The sequence below is a fragment of the Excalfactoria chinensis genome, chromosome 4 (assembly GCF_039878825.1).
Source record: "Excalfactoria chinensis isolate bCotChi1 chromosome 4, bCotChi1.hap2, whole genome shotgun sequence".
Classification (NCBI taxonomy): domain Eukaryota; kingdom Metazoa; phylum Chordata; class Aves; order Galliformes; family Phasianidae; genus Excalfactoria; species Excalfactoria chinensis.
The window spans coordinates 65,875,748-65,895,066 of NC_092828.1; the positions used below are offsets into that span (position 1 = coordinate 65,875,748).

Genomic DNA, 19,319 nt, shown 5'->3' on the forward strand with positions numbered 1-19,319 from the left:
GAACTCTCTGAAAAGGAAGAGCTGAGCCACACCAGCCTCGGCTTCTCTGGAGTCCTTAGGACATGGAAAACCACAGCTGCTGAGGTAGTGCTTTTATCTGAGTTTCAGCAGAGTCATCAGCGCTGGCTGAATTTAAACAGTTGTATTAGCAAGTGAAAAATTCAGTCCCATAAATACTGATACCATTCAGTTCCTATAATTTCTCTCCTTGAAAAATCATCTTTTCATTAAATACTTACAAAAAGACACAGATGATATCTAAAGACATACTACAAACGCACAATGGCATAGGTGTTTCAGTTCTCTTTTTCTCATTGACTCTTCACTTTCCTTACCTATGTAGATCATTTCTGCCAGATGATTTTCACTATACTAAAAGACTTCTGCAAAGTACATTTCACCTGGGACATGAAGACACTATCAGTGGAAGTAATATGGCTGAAATTTCTTCCAAGACTGAACCGATATGCTAAGAAACACTGTGACATCACAAAAATAAATCAGAATAGATAAAGGCTTACATCAGCTAGCTTGAATCATAGCACATTAAATGCCCTTCACGTAAAAGCAAGGCACAAAAGCTTTTTCCTGTGGAAAAGCCTTTATGCTATTAAAGACATAAAAATGAAGCTGATCACATTGCACCTCTGTGAATGCAGAGGTCAGTTCTTGAGCCTTGAAATAAATAAGTATAAATAAGTCATTATTCACTTCAAATATTAAGAACTTTTCAAATTTAAAGGTCCTTTTAAATTTTGTTAGTCTACGTAAAAATGCCATGTTAAAAATACTTCATTTTTATATCCATTAGAAGAAAATCTGTGGGATGTAGGGCAAGACAGTATCTAAGGGATACAAAAAAATACACATTGAAGACAACAGCATAATTGTAAAGCTATAATTATGACACAAAGCCCACACATTTCAGTTAATTGAGGAGGAGTATGCTCCATTCAGTCTGATGACAACTCTGCAACCCTCCAAGGTTTTGGGTACCTACTCTCCAAATTTAGCTAAACATCAGGGCCAACTTCTAAGTCCAATGACTTCAAGAGCAAGTTCAGCTGGACAAGATCTGGAGATACTGGATGCACTTCAATGATTGCACTGTTTTAAGTGGGAAGCTGAACTATATGACTGTCAGAGGTCCCTTCCAAACTCAAATTAATCCATGATCCAGTGTCAAGAGCAAATAATGTACTGACACACAGCATTAAGTCAACTACACTATTATTTTTTTCTGCATGTACTGGGACAATAACCTTAGTATTGTTTGGAGAGTTTCAGAGGATTCCTGAAAAACCTCCTTTGTTCTCTACAATCCTGTAATTGCCAGATGAATAGCTTATGCACCTCCAATGGCTTACAGCTAACAAATACACAGCAGGGCTATTGCTGAAGTTGTCAGGATGTCAGAACACAGTGCAAATAAGAGACAGTTGTTTCTGTTATTTAAAGAAGTTCTTCAGTAAGTAGTCCTTACTGAAAGGTATTTCAGGGTTCCTAAGCTGCAGAGGAAATATAGTTTTGTTTGTATACATTGGCTTTATCCCACTAACTTCAGTGGTTTACCTCACTGACAGTTCACGTTCACTATTTTCACTGTTTCCTCACAAATACACCACCACGTTCCTTCACTCATCCTTCACCCAGAGGGCAGTGAGGCCAGAAAAGGTGGGGGTGCCCCATCTGTGGAGGTGCTCAAGGCCAGACTGAATGAGGCACTGGGCAGCCTGAGCTGCTCTGGTGCAGGGGCAACCAGCTCATTGCAGGGCATTGGGACAGGGTGGGTACTGAGGCTCCTTCCAACCCAAGCCATTCAGTGATTCTACTACCTTCACTTACTGCAACAGTAACACAATGGTGCAGTCCTTGCAAACAGCTGTGTTAAGCAAGAAGTGAGCTCCCATCACAAGGTGGATCCACAGCACAGCCAAAATCTGAAACTGCTTATGCTTGTTCGTTTGCTTAGAAGCTGTATCTAATGCTGCTAATTTGCACATTTTTCCTATACCACAATTCCCATTAAAGAAGGGTATTTTAAGAGGCTCTTGTTGGCTCCTTGGTGAAGCAAAGGCTTGCTCAGGTGACACCAGGCCCACTAACGAGCAGCCAGACAAGTGTTTCTGCTCTTCCCTACGACGATGCATTTGAAAGACAGGCCACGCTTTCACTAAACAAGCAGCATGGAAAAACGGGCAGCTGAGCTCACTACGTTGCCAGACTCTGCTCCTCCTACTGAAACCAACACATACCGAAGGGAGCCACGATCCGCAGCAGACTGCCACTGCCTAAACGCCGCCATTAGGCGGAACACGAGCGAGCAGAGCTCGCTTGCACTTCCTCGGGCTCACGCAGGCCAAGCGTTCACGCACCGCTTGAGAAGAAACCGATAGCAACTGCCCCCACCAGCCGCCCACCCCCCCTTGCTCACCCCAGCTCTGCCGCACCGCCTCACCGGCCACCCCGTCGCTCCAACCTCCCACCCGGCCTGTCCCGCCCCTCGCATGGGCCCGCCTCCGCCCTCCGTCCCTTACTACGCTGCCTTGGTTGGGCTGCTGCCGCCCGCTTTCGCCTGCGAGGCACTGTGGCCGGGCCGGGGCGAGCAGCTGCCATAAGCTGCCGCATTGTTCAATAATCAAACCCAAGTCGTAAAAAAGAAATATTTCACGCATATGTCATGGCACTTCTCGCTGTTTGCCCTGTAAGGATCTGACCCACAGCAACTGAAGCATAGACTTATTAGTCAGCACATTTAGTAATGAAGCAAACATCTCTCTCTGTCCTCTTGAAGTACAGTTTCCAGATGCCAGCTCACGTTGACAACTTTAAAAACACAGCACAAGCCTTCTAAAGCAATGCTTTGTGAAATCAGGTCTACGTTAACTGTAATAATGACAGTTCCTTCTCGCAGCATAACTTCTCAGGCCTATAGGCTCCATACAGATGGGACTGCACCATACCTCAGCCATTTCAACGTGCAAGTCTGTCCTTGTGACAAACACAGATTGATCTGGTTTATTCTACAAATAAAGACACTGATGGTGGTGTGTTTCAGCAGTTAAAATAAGACAGAAAAAAAAGTTCAAAATGTGTAATTCAGCTGTTCTGTGCCTAGGAATGAAAAGAACTTCTGTCCACTGCCCTTTTCAATTTCATCTAATCCAATATTAGCTTTGCTATTCCAGTGCCCCTAAGCTTAGAAAGAGATAACACTAGCTGTGGAATATGGGTATATAAAGAAGAGACATAAGAAGAAACTGACTTTAATGGACACTGATGGTAGTACTACAAAAATAGTTAGCAGCAAGAAATAAATACAGACTTGCAGGCTAAGTATAGAAAGGCAAATTGCAACAATTGAGGTCAGTATTTGATGAGACAACTCTCATAGCTCATTCTATTCTTTCAAAAAAATACTCCAGATTTTTGGTGAAGACAAAGAAATTACCCTTTCAACTCACTTTTGTGCCCTGCTGCATAGAGTAGAAGAGTTCTACCAAAGGACAAACATATCTTTATCTTTCCTGAAACACAAAGAAAAGCTTGTTTTCCAAACAAGTCCAGAGCCATTTGTTGGCTGTTTTGTGAAATCTAGTAGGGCACTGGAGCTGTACATAAGCCCTAAAAAAAACCCAACGTCTTAATGTGTTATCTTTTAAAGATCCAGAGAAGAAACTTAGATACAAATATCTCTGCAGTTAACAAGATATTGAATCCTATTTAGTTGAACACATGCAACCGTCCATTCCAATAAATTTAACAAGATGTCATTAAAGAAAGAGTTCTCTTTCCTGAACATGAAGAATTGAGGAAATACTATGGTTATAATCACAGAAATCATAAAAAAAAACCACTTCAGTGGTCATCACTACACATCAGTGGGTACAGCACATTTTAGCTTCTAGGCTACAAAGGAAATTAGGAAAGGAAATATCCTGTATCCCCTTATAATTTCCACCAGATAATCTGCAAAGAATTGCTGTAAGAAGATTGCATAGGTTGCAAAATTTAAAAGAAATGCCATGCCAAAGGAAAAGTATTAGTAACTGGAACAGGCAGTGTTTCACAACTGCTTGATTGCCATGGACAGTCTGCATTGTACAGTCTGCATGCAAGAACTGGACATTCGTATATAGCTGTTGCAGTGTGATACATTCCCTGGCTTGTGCTATTAGCAGTGCGAGGTGAAAAGAATAATAATGTCCTGAGACAGCTGAAAGATGTACAGTGGTTACAAGCTTCATGAGGAATTGTTTGCTTCCAAACTGTTTGCTTAAATGGTCTGTCTACTTCTCATTATTTATCTTCAAAGTGAGAAACCTGTCTTGAGCTTTTCAAGAGACTTTACGTGTATGTGCATATATGCTCTGTGCCCTGATTTCACCCTTCTAACTTGCTGATATTTTGCATTCACTTTATTAAATGGAACACAGGAGGCCATTCATAGGACCCATTTATGTTCTCTCTTGGTCAAAAGGGCACATTTAATCACCATTCCATCTTTAAGCAGGGCCCTCCAGCATGTAAGCCTGATCTGAGAAGGTCCATATCATGCAACCCTTTTAAAGTGTAAACAATTTTAAGCAAGATTAGCTATATTTATACTGATATTATTGTCCAGAGCTTTTTGAATTCAGTAAACAAAAGTGGTGGTCAGCGAAAAAAATCCACTCAAAAAGTTTTATAACCATCTCAAACATAAGCATATCCTTCAATCATTCTGTTCCCCCTAGAGTGTTAATTGTGGAACAGGCAACATCCCTATTAGTTTAAATTGCAGTGAACATGTATGTTTTATTATTTTCTCCTTTTAGCAGATGAGGAGTCAGAAGTCATAGCTTTACCGTTACCTCACTGCTCAGCTCTGCAAAAGCTCTTACTGCCTTGACTCTCCCATCTGCACAGTGACTGTGCTGTCCTCATTTTGGAAAGCACAAATAGAAAACCCTCCTGTTTAGAAGCATATTAATAGCATATTAAAAGCCACTGTTTGTTTTTCCTCCCAAGAACGTATGGTTCTCAAATGCTTCCAAATACAGAGGGCCTTCTTAGAAAACCCTGGAAAAATGGGAATTTCATCTGTTCATTTGTGTGCAGTTCACTAGAGGGCCCTCAGGAGTTAGAAATAAATGGAATGTACTTTTGGAAGGCACTTACTTCACAGAACTTTTCATTACAGAATTTAAAATAGAAGAGGGTTGGTTGCTTTTTTTTTTTTTTTTTCATAACGTGAGGTTCATGTAAGTTTATAGCAGTTCGTATGCAAACAACCTCCCAGTACAGTTAGGTTCCAAACAGTGTTTAACTTGTAATGAAGTACATGAATTTGAACTGTACTTAAAACTAAAATATGGGCTGGAATTCTTTGAGAACGTCAGTTTTACAAAGTTATTTTTATTAACCTAAGGAATTTACCAGAGCAAAGGATGAGTCAAGCTGAATAGGTAAGAGGTTTTACACTTTTATAGCAATAAGCATATAGTATGCACTTATTCTATCTGTGTTTCTTTGAAAGGATATATAAAGCACTGTGATTTTTACTTGAAAAACTACTGCTAGGTCCTAATTTATGGCTTCACAAGAGTGTAATTAACTGTCTTTCATTTTTAATGTTGGTTTATGAGTTATGTGAACTGTATTTACATTAAACTAGGGAAATTTGTTACTGCTACTTTATTTTTATACTACTGAATACATGCATATTTAACTGTTACACTTATTGGTTGTTAATAGTGTGTAACTGACAGCATTTCCATAACATGAGCTTTAGTAAAGGCTGTCTTATAAGAAAAAGATAACGATTTGGATTTGATAAGCTTTTCTTCTAACACTGGCAGACAGCTAGCTGAGATTACAATTTGAGCCTGTATTTCATGACTTTGATGTTTAAGTTACACTGAAATTAGAAAGTGAAAGATGTATTCAGGAACATTTCTAGGTGCATATTGTCTCATTTAGTACTTCTGTCTTTTTAAATATAGAGCCACAGATGCTGAATGTGTGTAATGAAATGAAATGGTACTATTAACCATTTTCTTTTTGCAGTTTGCAAGGGAGAACTTCAGATATTTTAGGCTACAAGCGAGTAAACTTTGCTTACGTAGCAGGCTCCATTCATTCTCTGAAACCAATCACTTGTCCTGTGGTGGCTGATAAGAGTTCAGCAGCTTACAGAAGTGGAGTGTCGGTATCCTTAAAACTAAACACATTCCCAGGCATATCCATAGCCTCTGTTCATCACCCATGCAGGAAGCTTTTTGGGAAAGGAGAAATAGAAAACAGAGAAGGGAAATCATGCATCATCATCCTGGCTGGAGTGTACAGAAGACTGTATGCCATTTTCATCATGCAGATTCACTACAGAAATGACCTTCTTTGATCAGCCAGGTAAAATAAAAAACTTGCTTATTTGTTGCCTGTGCTCCCCATGGACAGTAAGGCTGTGGACTTGCAGGCGCCTGAGGACAAGGAGGAATCTGCTGCTGGGCACTGCATGTGTGATCTACCTGGGATTCCTCGTCAGTCAAGTGGGCCACGTTTTACCCCAATATAAAGGAGGATATGAAACGATCAGTTCCAGAAGTCTCCAGGATGTAGCACAAACTTCTTTTCTGGGCATCCCACTGGACAGCACCCTGTCACCACCCAGCTTCCAGGAACCCAATCTGGGTGGCAATGGGACCTTGGTGCCACCTAACGTGGTTTATATCACCCTACGGTCCAAGCGCAGCAAGCCTGCCAATATCAGAGGCACGGTGAAGCCAAAGCGCAGGAAGAAACATGCAGTCCCATTGTCCTATGGGCAGCACTTCCCAAAAGCCGATTTCACTGGCCAGAAAGAGATCTTTTTTCAGCAGCCGGGGAGGGACATTCATACTGTGGATGCAATGGGAGCAGCAACCTCTCTGGAGGGAAGAAAACACCAACTGGATATACTCCAGCATAAGGAAATGGCAGTCAGGGCGAGGGGGCACCAGAGACCTGGGGGGATTTCTGTAAGGATTAAAGCACAGCCTCAGGCTGAGGAAAGTAACATCAGGATTTACAGTGAGAGCTCTCCCTCGTGGCTGAGCAAAGAAGACATTCTAAGCATGCGTATGTTGGCAGATTCACGGATAGAGAGCATCCAAGAACTACCTTCTCATAAAGCTGTCCTGGTAGTATTTGAGAGTGGTCCTAGCACCACAGGAACTGCCTGCAATCAGGGGCACTGTGGCATCATCAAAAGACCCCTTGACATGAGTGAAGTGTTTGCTTTTCATTTGGATAGGATCTTGGGGCTAAACAGGAGCTTGCCTTCTGTAAGCAGGAAATCAGAGTTCTTTCAAGGTAATGCATTCCTATGATTTTCAGCTCCCCCATCCCACATTAACCACAGGACAGCAGCAGCTTTAACTTGTGCTAGTCTGAGAACTAATCCCATTGCTGGAAGGGTGTAAAGCCAATGTGCCTGTAATTTCTGTCAGGTAATTGTACTGTCCAAACAATGCAGTACCTCCAAATTGAGACTAAATACAAAAACAGTTGAGTTGCTGAAAGCAGTAATGATTCACTGTCCATGAGAATTAGTAATGATTAAAAAAGAGGGAGTCAGTCACCTGTCTGTCACATGGCATTGTACAAACTGACTAAAGAAATTCCAGAAGGTTCCTTTTGATTCAATAGATATTTGCCTTTTATTTAACTTTTCTCATCTCTTATATTTGACTTTGATATTATTGAAGGGGAACACAAGAATTCACCTCTCAAACAGGCGGTAGGCAAAGGGATTTGTATTTTGTCAAGTAGCAACCTACTTAAGAAGGTAAGAGGACTTCCTGAAGAAGCTTGATGCTACTTGCATGCTACTAATATCACTGGGAACTATTTATTTATTTAAATATTATGCTCTCTCCCCTCATACTTCAAAAAATTACTACATCTCACTTAATCCTGCTTGATGTTTTGAGGCTCCTTACAGATTATATATACTGAAGACAGAAATAATAGCAGAAAACGTTGCAATATGCCTGTTAACATGATTGGTTTAAACAGTTTTCAATGAAAAACTTTGGCTTTCTATCCCATAGAGAAATAAAAGATAGATTTCAGACATGCAATGCAAGTTAGAAGTCTACATCTAAGATAGCTACTTATTAAATGTCTGCAGCCTAATTGCTATTTTTGTTCAGTCACAAATCACAGCTGAAAAGGACTACGTTGCACTTTAGTGAATCACTGCTGAAGTGGCTGGCTATTTGTTTTTGCTGTTCATTTCTTACTGCTGAAATTAGCTTGAAGGAAATATAAATATTTCAGCCTGTCTTAAAAAAAGAAACACGTAACACAGGAATGGCTTTCTAAAATCTGATAGCAGGAAGAGGGCCTAGTGATCTCTGATTTGTTCCTGCTTTGTAAATGTTCCTTTTGGCAGCCCATAGAACAATGTGAATGAATCTCTAGGAATAACAGTTCAGTGGCTTCTGAATATTATTCATACTTGCAGGGCATGGAAGATACATTATGCCTCGTTTATTTTTAGGCTCAAGTTTTATTGCTATAGAGCTGTCATGAGGAATTAAGGTAGTTCAGTTAGAGGAATTTTGCACAGCATGGCTGCAGAGATGACAGACTGCAAGCCTCTGTGAACGACCGTTAGGCTAATTGCACATTGTGTTGCACAGCGTCTGTCACCTTACAGTATGTTTTGGACTGTCTGGGACAGACAGAGTCATTCTGCTGTCTTTTATTTTCCTTTCCACATAACTGGCTATGTTCCTATAGCAAGAAGAGTGTTGCTAGGTGATGAGAAGGGAAATAACATTATTTTGGTCCCACTTCATTTTTTCCAGTGAACAGAGGATTTGGAACAGTTACTGTACCTTGTCTCCCTCCATTTCTTTAGCCTCAAAATATTCTGGTGCTCAAATACCTACTTGAGCTCACTACTATTTGCATGCTTGTATTTGACATAGTCTTGAAACTATGTTTATGTAGGCAAAATTAACAGAAATGTATTCTTAAAAACAGTGCGAACAATTAGTGAGCTCATTTCTGTAACTAGCATGCATTTTAGGTGAGGTGGGCACTCCAAAGATTATTACAGAGTAGCTTGTATTATTCGTGGTTGTTCATATGACAAAGAGAGAGCTACATGGTTAGAGACTGTGAGCAAACGTACACAATTTCTGAACTGACATCTCTCTATCCATGACACATCCCTATAGCTTGCCTCACTTGTGATGTGATGCAGCAGGACATGCTTGATGTAGCATTAAAATCTTAAAAAAAAAAAAAAAAAAAAAAAAAAAAAAGGGCTTTTCAAAACTGTCTTTTATTTTTTATTTTTTCAAAAGCAGTTTCAAAGAAACATGTACTAAACCCCTCTACAGGTTTCATTTCCTTTATTCCCACAACTCCCTCACTGATGGTTTTTTCTTTGAAAGTCTAGCAAAAGGCTGTATGCAAGTTCTCCATTCACAGCCCTCCCATTTCTTAGTTAATTGTAAACCCTCATAGATGTTTACAAAAACTTTTTTGGGGAAGATTATATTATTTTTCCATCATGTACAGACAAATCAGGTACGATAACTCTTATTTTTATACTTAACTGGCCTAATGTAAATAACCTGGGGAGTATAAGTGGCAAAGCCCTTTCAAGTTTAATCTTACAGGCAGTGAGCATGATTCTGGGCATATACAGGTAGATACTCATTACTGCTACTACTACATAGCATGAACACGCTGTGAGCTCCAAAACACCTATAAACAAATGATTTGCTTGTAAAACAGCAAGAAATATATAAAACTCCAGGTGCCATGGAAGAAAGCGGAGAATGGCCCTTCGTGTGTCTAAGTTCTGGTATACTCAGGATGGAGAATCTTTATTATTTGATGATCCTAACCTAAAGAACAGAAAAGCCTTAAGCACCCTTGCTATGTAGCGCATCTTTGTCATGGACCAACCTTACTCCATACAAGCCAAGTATGGACATCAGCACAGATTCTAGTTCTCTAGTTTAGCAGCTGCCGGGGATTGCTATGCCTCCAACCACAGATGAAATTTGGCTAAATATGTTTGATCCTTTGATAAGAGTAAGTATGTGTGTATTCGATTCAGTGGGGCCTCTGTTAGCTGAGACTGAGCCAACTGTTTGCCCAGAACTGCTTTTTGTTCCTGAAATGCCAGATCTTCCTTTGAGTAACACTTTTCATGGTTAGTTAAGCACAAATAGGTGAATGACTTATGAGATAGATAGCTGACTGGGAATACTTGTTTTGCTTTGCTGGCCTCTACAAGATGATAAATAGAGCCATAGCTTTTTCACCATTGTACCTTACACTATCAGCCTGCATTTATCATTCCACCAAAAGTGGCACAAAAGCAGGTAAAGGTGTTATGAATGTCATTAATTTTAGTGCAAAGAACAAGAAAAAGCTAGCATTCCTCTATGCATTCAAAATGCTTTAAAGTGCTTCAGTTTATCTGTGCTTCTTCTGTCAACCTGAAGAACTCACACCATCATGTCATACTTCTCCAAGGGGCACCAGAGGGTGTATTTCCAGTACCTTGTTGGGTAGAGATGTTTGTGCGTAAGCATTAATGCAGTATTCCTTAATTTGAATGTCCATATGCAAAAAGGACAAGTATTGCAAATGAGGTGTACGAGCAGGACAAAGAACTGGCCTAAAATCACGTACTTTCTGCTTCTGTACTTTTTTCTCAACATAATCTAAAACAAACTCTTAATTCTAAGTCCAATTGCTGCTGACAGGCTCCCTCAGCTTTCCATACCAAGTTACATGAGCAACTAAACTTCTCCTTTCAGATGTGACAGTAGTTAACCACTACAGCAAAAAATGATGAGTTTGAAAAGGGCTCCAAGTACCTCCTTAAATAACTACTGTCTTATTGAAGGTATCTTGGGTTTGTTTTAAAGTACTTTCCTTGAAAGATAGAGAAAATGCTCCTACTGTAAGTTAGTAGGCAAGGTGGAAGAGTAAAATTAGCGTAGAGTAAGAAATAATACAAGAATGGTGGTGTAATAGATAGCCAAAGGTTATCTATAGGAGAAACTCACCAATTCTGATGCCTTCAATCCAAATGGAAAATGCTGAGGCTGGTCACCCAAACTCCACAAAGGAGCAGACTCCAAAAGAGATGCTGCTGTCATGGTGGTCAGCCCTTAAATGAAGTCTAGGAGAGGTAGAGTCAGGCTCCACCCCTTCCGAAAGCACAGCTGAATCACCTTCACCTGTGCTCCCATGGCTGACCAGACACTCACCTCAGCTGGTTAATCAGAGGTTCAGGCTGTGATTACCAATTTCCTATACAATTAGCAAGAGCATCTATGTGATTAAAAAGCATGTAGTCCAATTTTAAAGTGATATGGCATGTGGATCTCTGAGATAATGCTGATGTAGAAGAAGCCAAACAGTGGTACTTTGCTTAACTGTGAACGAAGCGGTTTGAGTACCTTGGGGCAGCCAAACATGGTGACCTGGGATTTCTGTATTTTCTTATTCAGCTTTGGATTCCCTGAAGCAGGACCTTCTAAGGGCCAAATTAATTTTTAGAAATATTTTGATGCTGAAAATTCCACACAAATTACTGGGAAGGAGCTTCCAATACAAATCCCGAAAGCCTGTTTCAAGCAGTTTACCAGATCTTTAGGTAGCCAAGTAGTTAAATGGATCTGAAGCAGCAGGTGAAAGGAAAACGAAGTTAGTCTGCTTTGAGTAAGCTTCCCTGGCTTCCTCATAGTATTTCCTTCTCTCACTGTGAATTTATCAGGAGTTTTTTCAATCCTTAGGTCCTTCGGTAGCAGGCAAAGATGGCATCCTTGGGCATTAGAGCCGCAGTGCAGCTGCAAGCAACAGAAAAACAGGAACCTTTTGTGTTAGCATATGAAACTGATTAGGAAAGAGGTCCATTCAGGACAAATGAACTTATTCTGAAGTGTGCTGGACCTCCTCAGTTCTGGCTGTATCAGACTGAATGCTCTTGGTTGGGCCTTGTTTTCCATTGCTCTGTTAACTCTAACCCTATCCTCAGGAAGTTTGAATGAGAACTGCCTACCTTCATGTGGTCATGCCAAGTCATACAGCCATGAATCATCCCCTTATCTTCTTTAATTCAGCAAATTTGTGTTTTCCTCCTAGAGTCAAAAACTGAAGTCACTGCTCTTTACCAAAGTTGCTGTTTTGCATTCCCATAATTCAATCTAAATTACAGAGTTGATTTTATTTTGGCTCATCTTTTCTGCTCTCATTTCCTCTGAAATGTAAATATTTCCTGTATTTAACCTTTCTCTTTTTTTTTTTTTTTTTAATCATATTGGAAACTAAGATGTTATTCATATTTTTCAAGTATATTACTATTATTTATATTACTATTTTTAATATCATATATAATATATATATTTTATATATTAAATATAATTTGTATGATACGTATATAATATATAACTATTATTAATATTACTATTGTTTATCATACCTGTGCTGAATAGACAGGAAATGTTTGTTTTGTTAGAAGGCAATTAATGTATTTGATTTGTTGAAAAAGTTGCAAGTTGCTTATACAAGTTGTTAACAAAAGTCCAAAAACAGAAGATCAGATTTGATCCTGAAGGAAGCTGATTTTTTTTCTTTTCCTGTGTGGCAGTTTGCAGTGCTTTTATAGACCTTCTCCAGCTGCCTTGGAAAAGAAGCTGAGCTGATGGCTGACCTGACTTGACTAAATTAATCTACAATATCAGTGATAGAGACAGAGTGAGGGAGATTGGGAAATGGCTAGGATTTAGGAAATTAAACTCCTAAACACTCGTTCAGGCATCTCAGCCTGAATATACGGGAGTGCTCAGCACTGTTCCTGTCCCATCAGAGGAAACATGCTGATGTATGTTGCTGATCATAGTGAAAGGACACTTTTTGGGTTCCTAAGGACAAATCAAGGATCTAATCAAAGAGGGCAGTTAAAGAGCTAGTTTGCCTTAATTTGAGAAGTGCCTTGTATGCATATGCCATGGCAGAAAGAGGATAAAGTACGTTCTGATGGTGGAAAAGAGTCTATTTTTCTCTGCTTAATGGAGCAGACACTGGGACATGATTGCGCATGAAGTCTAAAATCCTTAGGTCATTCTGAAAGTAATACCTCCTATTTATTTCCATGGACACTAGAACAGATACAAAGAGCACAATAGCATTATTTGATGGTACAAATTCTCAGCTACAAAACTCTCTTTTTCAACAGTCACCACCATTAGCTATGCATTTTCACCATTGATGAACAGGAGCCTGCATTCTATGCTTGTCAAAATCTTCACCAGCAGAGGTGACCCACAGTCACTATTGCTGAAGCACACCACCTGCCCTTCACCATGCTCACATCCACTGGTAATCTCTTAAACATTCAGCAAGCATCAATAAATGTCAGTGGGTGCCATTTTTCCCACATGGAGGAATTCAGTGACACACCTGTGCTACTTATGCACTTCCAAGTCAGATGCCATTTTGGTAGATTGCCCCTCTGCTGCCATCTGCCACATGGCAATAAAATATAAAGGAATATTGGTGGAAAGTTTCTACCACCATACCACCAACATCCTCCTCTGACATCACCCACATAATAAAATAGCAGGCATTGCTTCTGGAGTAATTCTATTTTGCTGGCAGTACAGTGGTAGATTTTTACATATAATTCACTGCTAATTATGGGCAAAGAAAATTTCCTGCTTATTATGGATCAGTCAGAAGAAGGTGCTGTGTGGAGATCCATCAACCATTCTCACTGCTTAAAGATGGAGAATTCACATTAGCAGCTTCTACCTTGCTGTTCCACCAATGCTAATCTTTAGTGTTCTGACAGCCACCCAGGTTGCTTCTGGAGAAGGTGCCTTGGAACTCATTGCTTTCATGAGAAAAGGAGAGCTGTATTTTGGATATATCTTTATGTTCAAGTTCATATGGAAGACAAATAATTTAGGCTGCACAAGTTGCACATGTGTAGCATGTAGGTTTACAGACCTTCAAGTTGGATATAAATAAATGCTGGAGCTTTGCGCACATCTGAACTCCTGCTAGTAAATAAATGGTTTGCAATTAAGTGGTTCCCACTCTCCATAACAAGGCATGGTATTTTGGTCTTCTATCTGAAAAAAAAATAAAAAATAAAAATAAAAAAATAAAAAAATTTAAAGTTTTAATAAACCACAGTCAGTTCTTGGTCCTTGACTGCTTAAGGTAGCAACAGAAGCATTGCATTGGCAGTGAAAAGTGTCCAATATTCTTAAGAAGACACACGTCCCTGTTATTAGATATTGGGTGAAAAACCTCTTAGCTTATTTAAATTTTTTCAGTGGTTCATTCCCACTAAATACTACGAACACTGCTATACTATTTTGCTATACTAAACAACTCTCATGTTCTATCTGTGTCTGAAGAAAAAAAGAAAATAAATTGTCAAGGTGTTTATTCATGCTAAGCTAACACTACACTGTTCTTGTACATCATTTCAGGACAGTGAAATCATAAATTATAAGCCTACAATACTAAAAATAACAAAATAAATCCACATTGAGTATAGGATTTATAGTCCTTTTATGCCCATTGTACAGGAAAATACACTTTGAGAGAAGTTATCATCTCTTGTGAGTCACCATCGATTCACAGCAGAAACTTCACCATTGGTTCACAGCAGCATTAGGCTATTAATCTACCTGTGCACTTTATAATACTTTAGTATGTGACTTAATACATTAATCTCCTGCAAGTGGAAAAAAACAGTTTTCTGCATACTGAAGTATTTATGCCTGTGCTTCTCCCATTCTTTTGGTGGCTGGTTTTGGATGTGGAATAAGACCACATAAACCAAAGGATGTTAAGTTATTAGCCTGTGGCAACATTTTTTCCACCACATCTGTAAAACACTGTAACCGTGGATGTTTAGGTAATGTATAAAGTCAGTCTGACAGTATCCCAATATAACTATAACCTATTTCTCCTTTTTCAGCTGGTCAAGCCTGTCCTGTTATTCTCTGGGATTCTTCACTGAGTCCAACTGATAACAATACTCATTCTTCAGTGAGATTAACCTGGGGGAAATATCAGCAACTGCTGAAGCAGAAGTGCTGGCAGAATGGCAAAGTTCCAAAAGATGAGTGGGGCTGTACTGAAATCCATCATCATGAGTGGTCCAAGATGGCAGTGTTCGACTTTCTTCTGCAGGTACAACATTTAATGAACACGTCTGCCTCAAAAAATAAACACATGTGGGATCTTAGAAAAGTCTTTTTTTTTTTTTTTTTTTTTTTTTTAATGCACAATTTGAACTTTTTCCTGGTTCTGTATGATTAGAGTGTTCAAAATGAATTGTAGTCAAGGAAAGATCAGAAACTAGACTACCCCATTTGAAGATATTTTGTATTACTTCACCTCTGAGGCAGGCACAGTGTTTCTCTGTACACAGTTCTTGATAGCATTCACAGCTGTAAAACACTTATGATAAGAAAGGGTTCAGCTGCTTTGCTTTGGTCAGGTGAAACTGGGGTCAAGAAAAGAGCTGTAAATTTTCTGACTTATTAAAAATTTTACCATTGATTTAATGTTTAGACTTAATGACCATAGTTGCCGTTTTTCAGTTAGGTACTGTACATCAGTGCAAGCAATGCCACACTAGGGTTTTGTCCTGTGGTATCACAGTGTGACCACAGTTACACAGCAGAACATTAATACACTCTGTATTAAGAAGGACTGAACTGAACTACCTGCGTATGGCTGGCAGCTGATTTTATACACCCCTTAGCATTGCTTCCAGTTGTCTCCACCTGCCCAACAGGTGCGAGTAACTGAGCTTCCTGCAGCAATTACTGATGTTTATAAAGCTACTGGTATTTAAAATTGCATTTAGCACTAGTTTTATGCACTGTAATTGAGTGTTCATATAATTAAACTTTTCAGTAGAGTTTCATTTCTTGAAATATAAGAATCATTCTGCTTTATGCATAGCCCATCCCTGCCCTTCTCAGGTCTGTTATAGGATTAACAAGTGCTTCCTTTGCTTGCATTTTTGCAGTCTTGTTAAACAGAGCATGAAATTTTTCTCTGAAAATATATTGTTATTTGTTTAAAGACTCCATCTGTAGTTCTACTATCAGCAAGTAACTCTTAGAAAGTGGCATAAAGTCACATGTGGATTATTTTGCTTCTAAACATAATATAACATATCCCAACAGAAATAATGTGGAATTCCTGTTTTCTAGAAGGAAAGGTCAGTTAAAGTACACGTCTAAAGTGAAATTTTTATTCTCTCTTCATTTAAGATTGAATCAGAATGAATAATGCAGAAAATATAAAGGGAATTTGAAGAACTAAGGTACCTGTGTAAAATGCTTACAGTGGCTGTGTTGTGGAAATGAGGAGCATAAGCGCCATGATGGTCTGAGACAGTTCAAGATGGTTAAAGAGGCCGTCAGGTGTAATAATCTTAAATCAATTCAAGAAAAAAATATCTTAAAAGTCTAAAGCCTGGTCTGGTAAACTACAAACACTGCTGTAAAAAAAGTGCGTCATAAATCATTCAGTAGAACAGTGAAAGGTTAAACATACTTCCATCAAAGAAATGCCTTTGGTGCTCTTAAAGAGGTTCCTAATCTCTGGATTCAAATACTGTAAACCATAGGAGCAGGCTGACAAATGCTTGTTTTTTGGCCTTCACCTTGGTTCTTCAAGAACTCAGGTGAAGTAAGGATGTTAAAAGTAAAAATGACTTCTTCAGTTTTCATGTGCATACATAAATACATATCAACAATGAGTACTAAGCTGTTAAGGCTCTAATATCAGTTCCAGAATATCACCTTGTTCTGTTTTAACACTGTAATGTTGCAATGCATACAGATAGCTTCTTTGTAGGAACACAATCTACTCATCTATTTAATGCATGTAATGAAATGTGGTAGGGATGAAATAGGGCTACATACAAGAGGAGTCCTGAAGCCACTCCTTCCCTTTTTGGCAATGAATTCAATGGGAAATGAGCTAGGACACTGAAAGCAATAGTATCTTTTGTGCTTGAAGGTGCTCAGTGCTGCACAGCAGAAAAGAGAGGAAGAAATCTAGTTCACCCCCCAGGATTTTCTTAGTTGAAGATAAACACTCCCACCAGGACCAGTGGCAATGGTGCTACATGCTTGAAAGGAAAAAAGAGCTCTCAGGCTTTAGTTTGATGGACAGTAAAAGGAGGTTTTTAGACATTACTCAGAGTTCTACATTAGAAGTTATAATACTTCATTTCACTGAGATGTCAAAAAATAAGGCTAATTTTAGAAGGCTTTGTGTTTCTATGATCAGTACTATACTTGTGCCTAGAGCAGTTTTAATGGTTAGCACAATACAGTGAACAAGAAGGGCAGAAAAAAGATTTACTATTGATTAGTTATTCATTAAGCCTAAATGCATCTTACCTCACTTCTGCTCCCAAAACACCTATAAAAAGAATAGGACTGGTTCCCCAAGGGAAGCCAAACCTGGAGATGAAGGCAGCCACAAAGCAGGCCTGGCAGTGCCTAGCACATGGCACAGGGCCATCAAGCCAGAACCCCCTAGGCAGCTTATCCAGTAGTACCAAGTTGCAGGACAAGAAGCACATACAACCCCAGTAGGGACTAAAAGAGAGCTGAGGAGCTGAGTCTGAGCTTAAATAGGGCTCCTGGGCCATGGGCAATGTGTGAAGGTCTCTGATGAGACAGTTTGAGGCAATTAAAGCCCACCTGTGCACCCAGGGTTCTGCCAATACTGTTAACTCATCAGCAGGAAATAGGAGTACCTGTGAAGTGTGATATATCTTTCCATGCTCAGCAGTTAGCCTAAAATGGCATCCTTTGCTCAGGGAGTGCTTAGTTCTTGTCATTGTTTACGTAAGGACCAGAAATGACTAGGTCAGGAGAGATGCTTAGCATTTACACTGCTAAAGTTAGACCAGAAGTATTCCTCCAGCTAAGTGCTGCGTGATGTCTGAGTGAGTGTTCCCATGGGAAACAATAGTCCAGACCTTGATGTCGTTAAAGTATGCATCACAGGGCAGCTTGGAGAGGCTTCTCTGTGGTTACAAATTGCTCTTCATTCCTACATGTGGTAGCTTCTGGTTGATTAATGTGACCATTACCCATCCTTAAAAAAAATGAAAAATGTCTGTGTCTGATAGAAAATTGAGGTCTTTTGTGCCTGTCGGGCTGTGCTATTTCTTTTGTGCTCCCACAGACAACATGTAAAAAAGAAAAACCTACAGCCTTTGGTAAAAACTTGAGTTGTACTTCCCAGTTGTTATTCCAGTTACAAAGTGGCATTGTTCCATTATTTTCAAAGAATTTCTGCTGACATAACAAATCATGGCCATAAAATGGATACAATACACAGTCTAGCAAATTGCTTTTAATGGTATGAGAAATCTGTGGACCAGGTCTTTAATGCCATTTCACTGCTGCCTTTAATTACGCTTCTTCTGGGCTTGTTCTCTTGCCAGCTGTGCTAGTGAGCAATGTCTGACAGTGGCACCATGCCCCAAATACTTTGATGCTGTTCTCACTCAGCGCTCTGCTGTGCTTGGTTTTAGATCTATAACCGGCTAGACAGACACTGCTGTGGATTCAGACCTCTGAAGGAGGATTCCTGTGTGCAGCAAGGACTGGCTCTGAGATGCAGTGATCAGGATGCTGTTGACTTGACACACATAGTGCAGAGAAAGCATGATCAAAGGCACTTGGCCTTTATAAACAATAAAGGTTTCTTTGACAGAAGTGAAGACAATCTCGACTTCAAAATACTGCAAGGAATCAATGAGTAAGCTTTAAGTTAATATTTTTGTAAAACAAGTTGCCATACTATAATCAAAAAGCAAGGGACACTAAGTTACTGGAATAAATAGCAGCAGCCCAAGAAACATGTAATGAATTATAGGATGTGTCTAAAAATGTGTGAGTAATCTTACTTGTATAAAAGATATGGTTATCTCCTGAGTCACAGTCTATATTCGTAGAACTGATTGCTAAACCACAACATGAACATTGCAATTCAGAGTGATGGCAAAACTGATGATTTTCTTTGTGCGTTTCCAGATTCCCTGAGTCTGCAGTTTCAGTGCTAAGGAGCCAGCGTTTGCGGGAGAAGTTGCTTCAGTCTTTGTTCCTTGACAAAGTATACTGGGAGAGCCAAGGAGGCAGAAAAGGAATTGAAAAGCTTATTGATGTAATAGAAAGGAGGTCCAAAATTCTTCTTACTTACATAAATGCACATGGAGCCAAAATACTGCCCATGAATGAATGAGCTTCTGAGAGATAGTC

The 19,319-nt window shown here is 39.5% G+C and overlaps 2 protein-coding genes and 1 long non-coding RNA gene across 5 annotated transcripts in view; 1 reads left to right on the forward strand and 2 right to left on the reverse strand.

Annotated features, from left to right (window-relative positions):
• TMEM144 (transmembrane protein 144) overlaps positions 1–11,131 on the reverse strand; it is a 24,297-nt gene extending 13,166 nt beyond the window's left edge. Inside the window, exon 1 of one of the 3 annotated variants that reach the window (XM_072335779.1) lies at positions 11,064–11,131. The gene's annotated coding sequence lies outside the window, so the exon portion shown is untranslated. Of the gene's footprint in view, positions 1–2,434; positions 2,504–6,103; positions 6,180–11,063 lie in introns of those variants that run through there. The other 2 variants (XM_072335778.1, XM_072335777.1) reach the window with 2 other exon arrangements.
• On the forward strand, positions 5,274–19,308 carry GASK1B (golgi associated kinase 1B). Its single transcript, XM_072335776.1, has 5 exons — positions 5,274–5,447; positions 6,253–7,332; positions 14,996–15,210; positions 18,593–18,819; positions 19,095–19,308. Exons 2-5 carry the CDS (start codon positions 6,336–6,338, stop codon positions 19,300–19,302), a joined length of 1,647 nt encoding a protein of 548 aa, XP_072191877.1. The 5' UTR covers positions 5,274–5,447; positions 6,253–6,335; the 3' UTR covers positions 19,303–19,308.
• Positions 13,006–17,628, reverse strand: LOC140251719 (uncharacterized). The gene is made up of 3 exons (XR_011903460.1): positions 17,445–17,628; positions 14,011–14,135; positions 13,006–13,894 (listed from the first exon to the last, which is right to left on the reverse strand). It is a non-coding gene; the product is annotated as an uncharacterized lncRNA (long non-coding RNA).
• Positions 19,309–19,319: the final 11 nt, after the last annotated feature.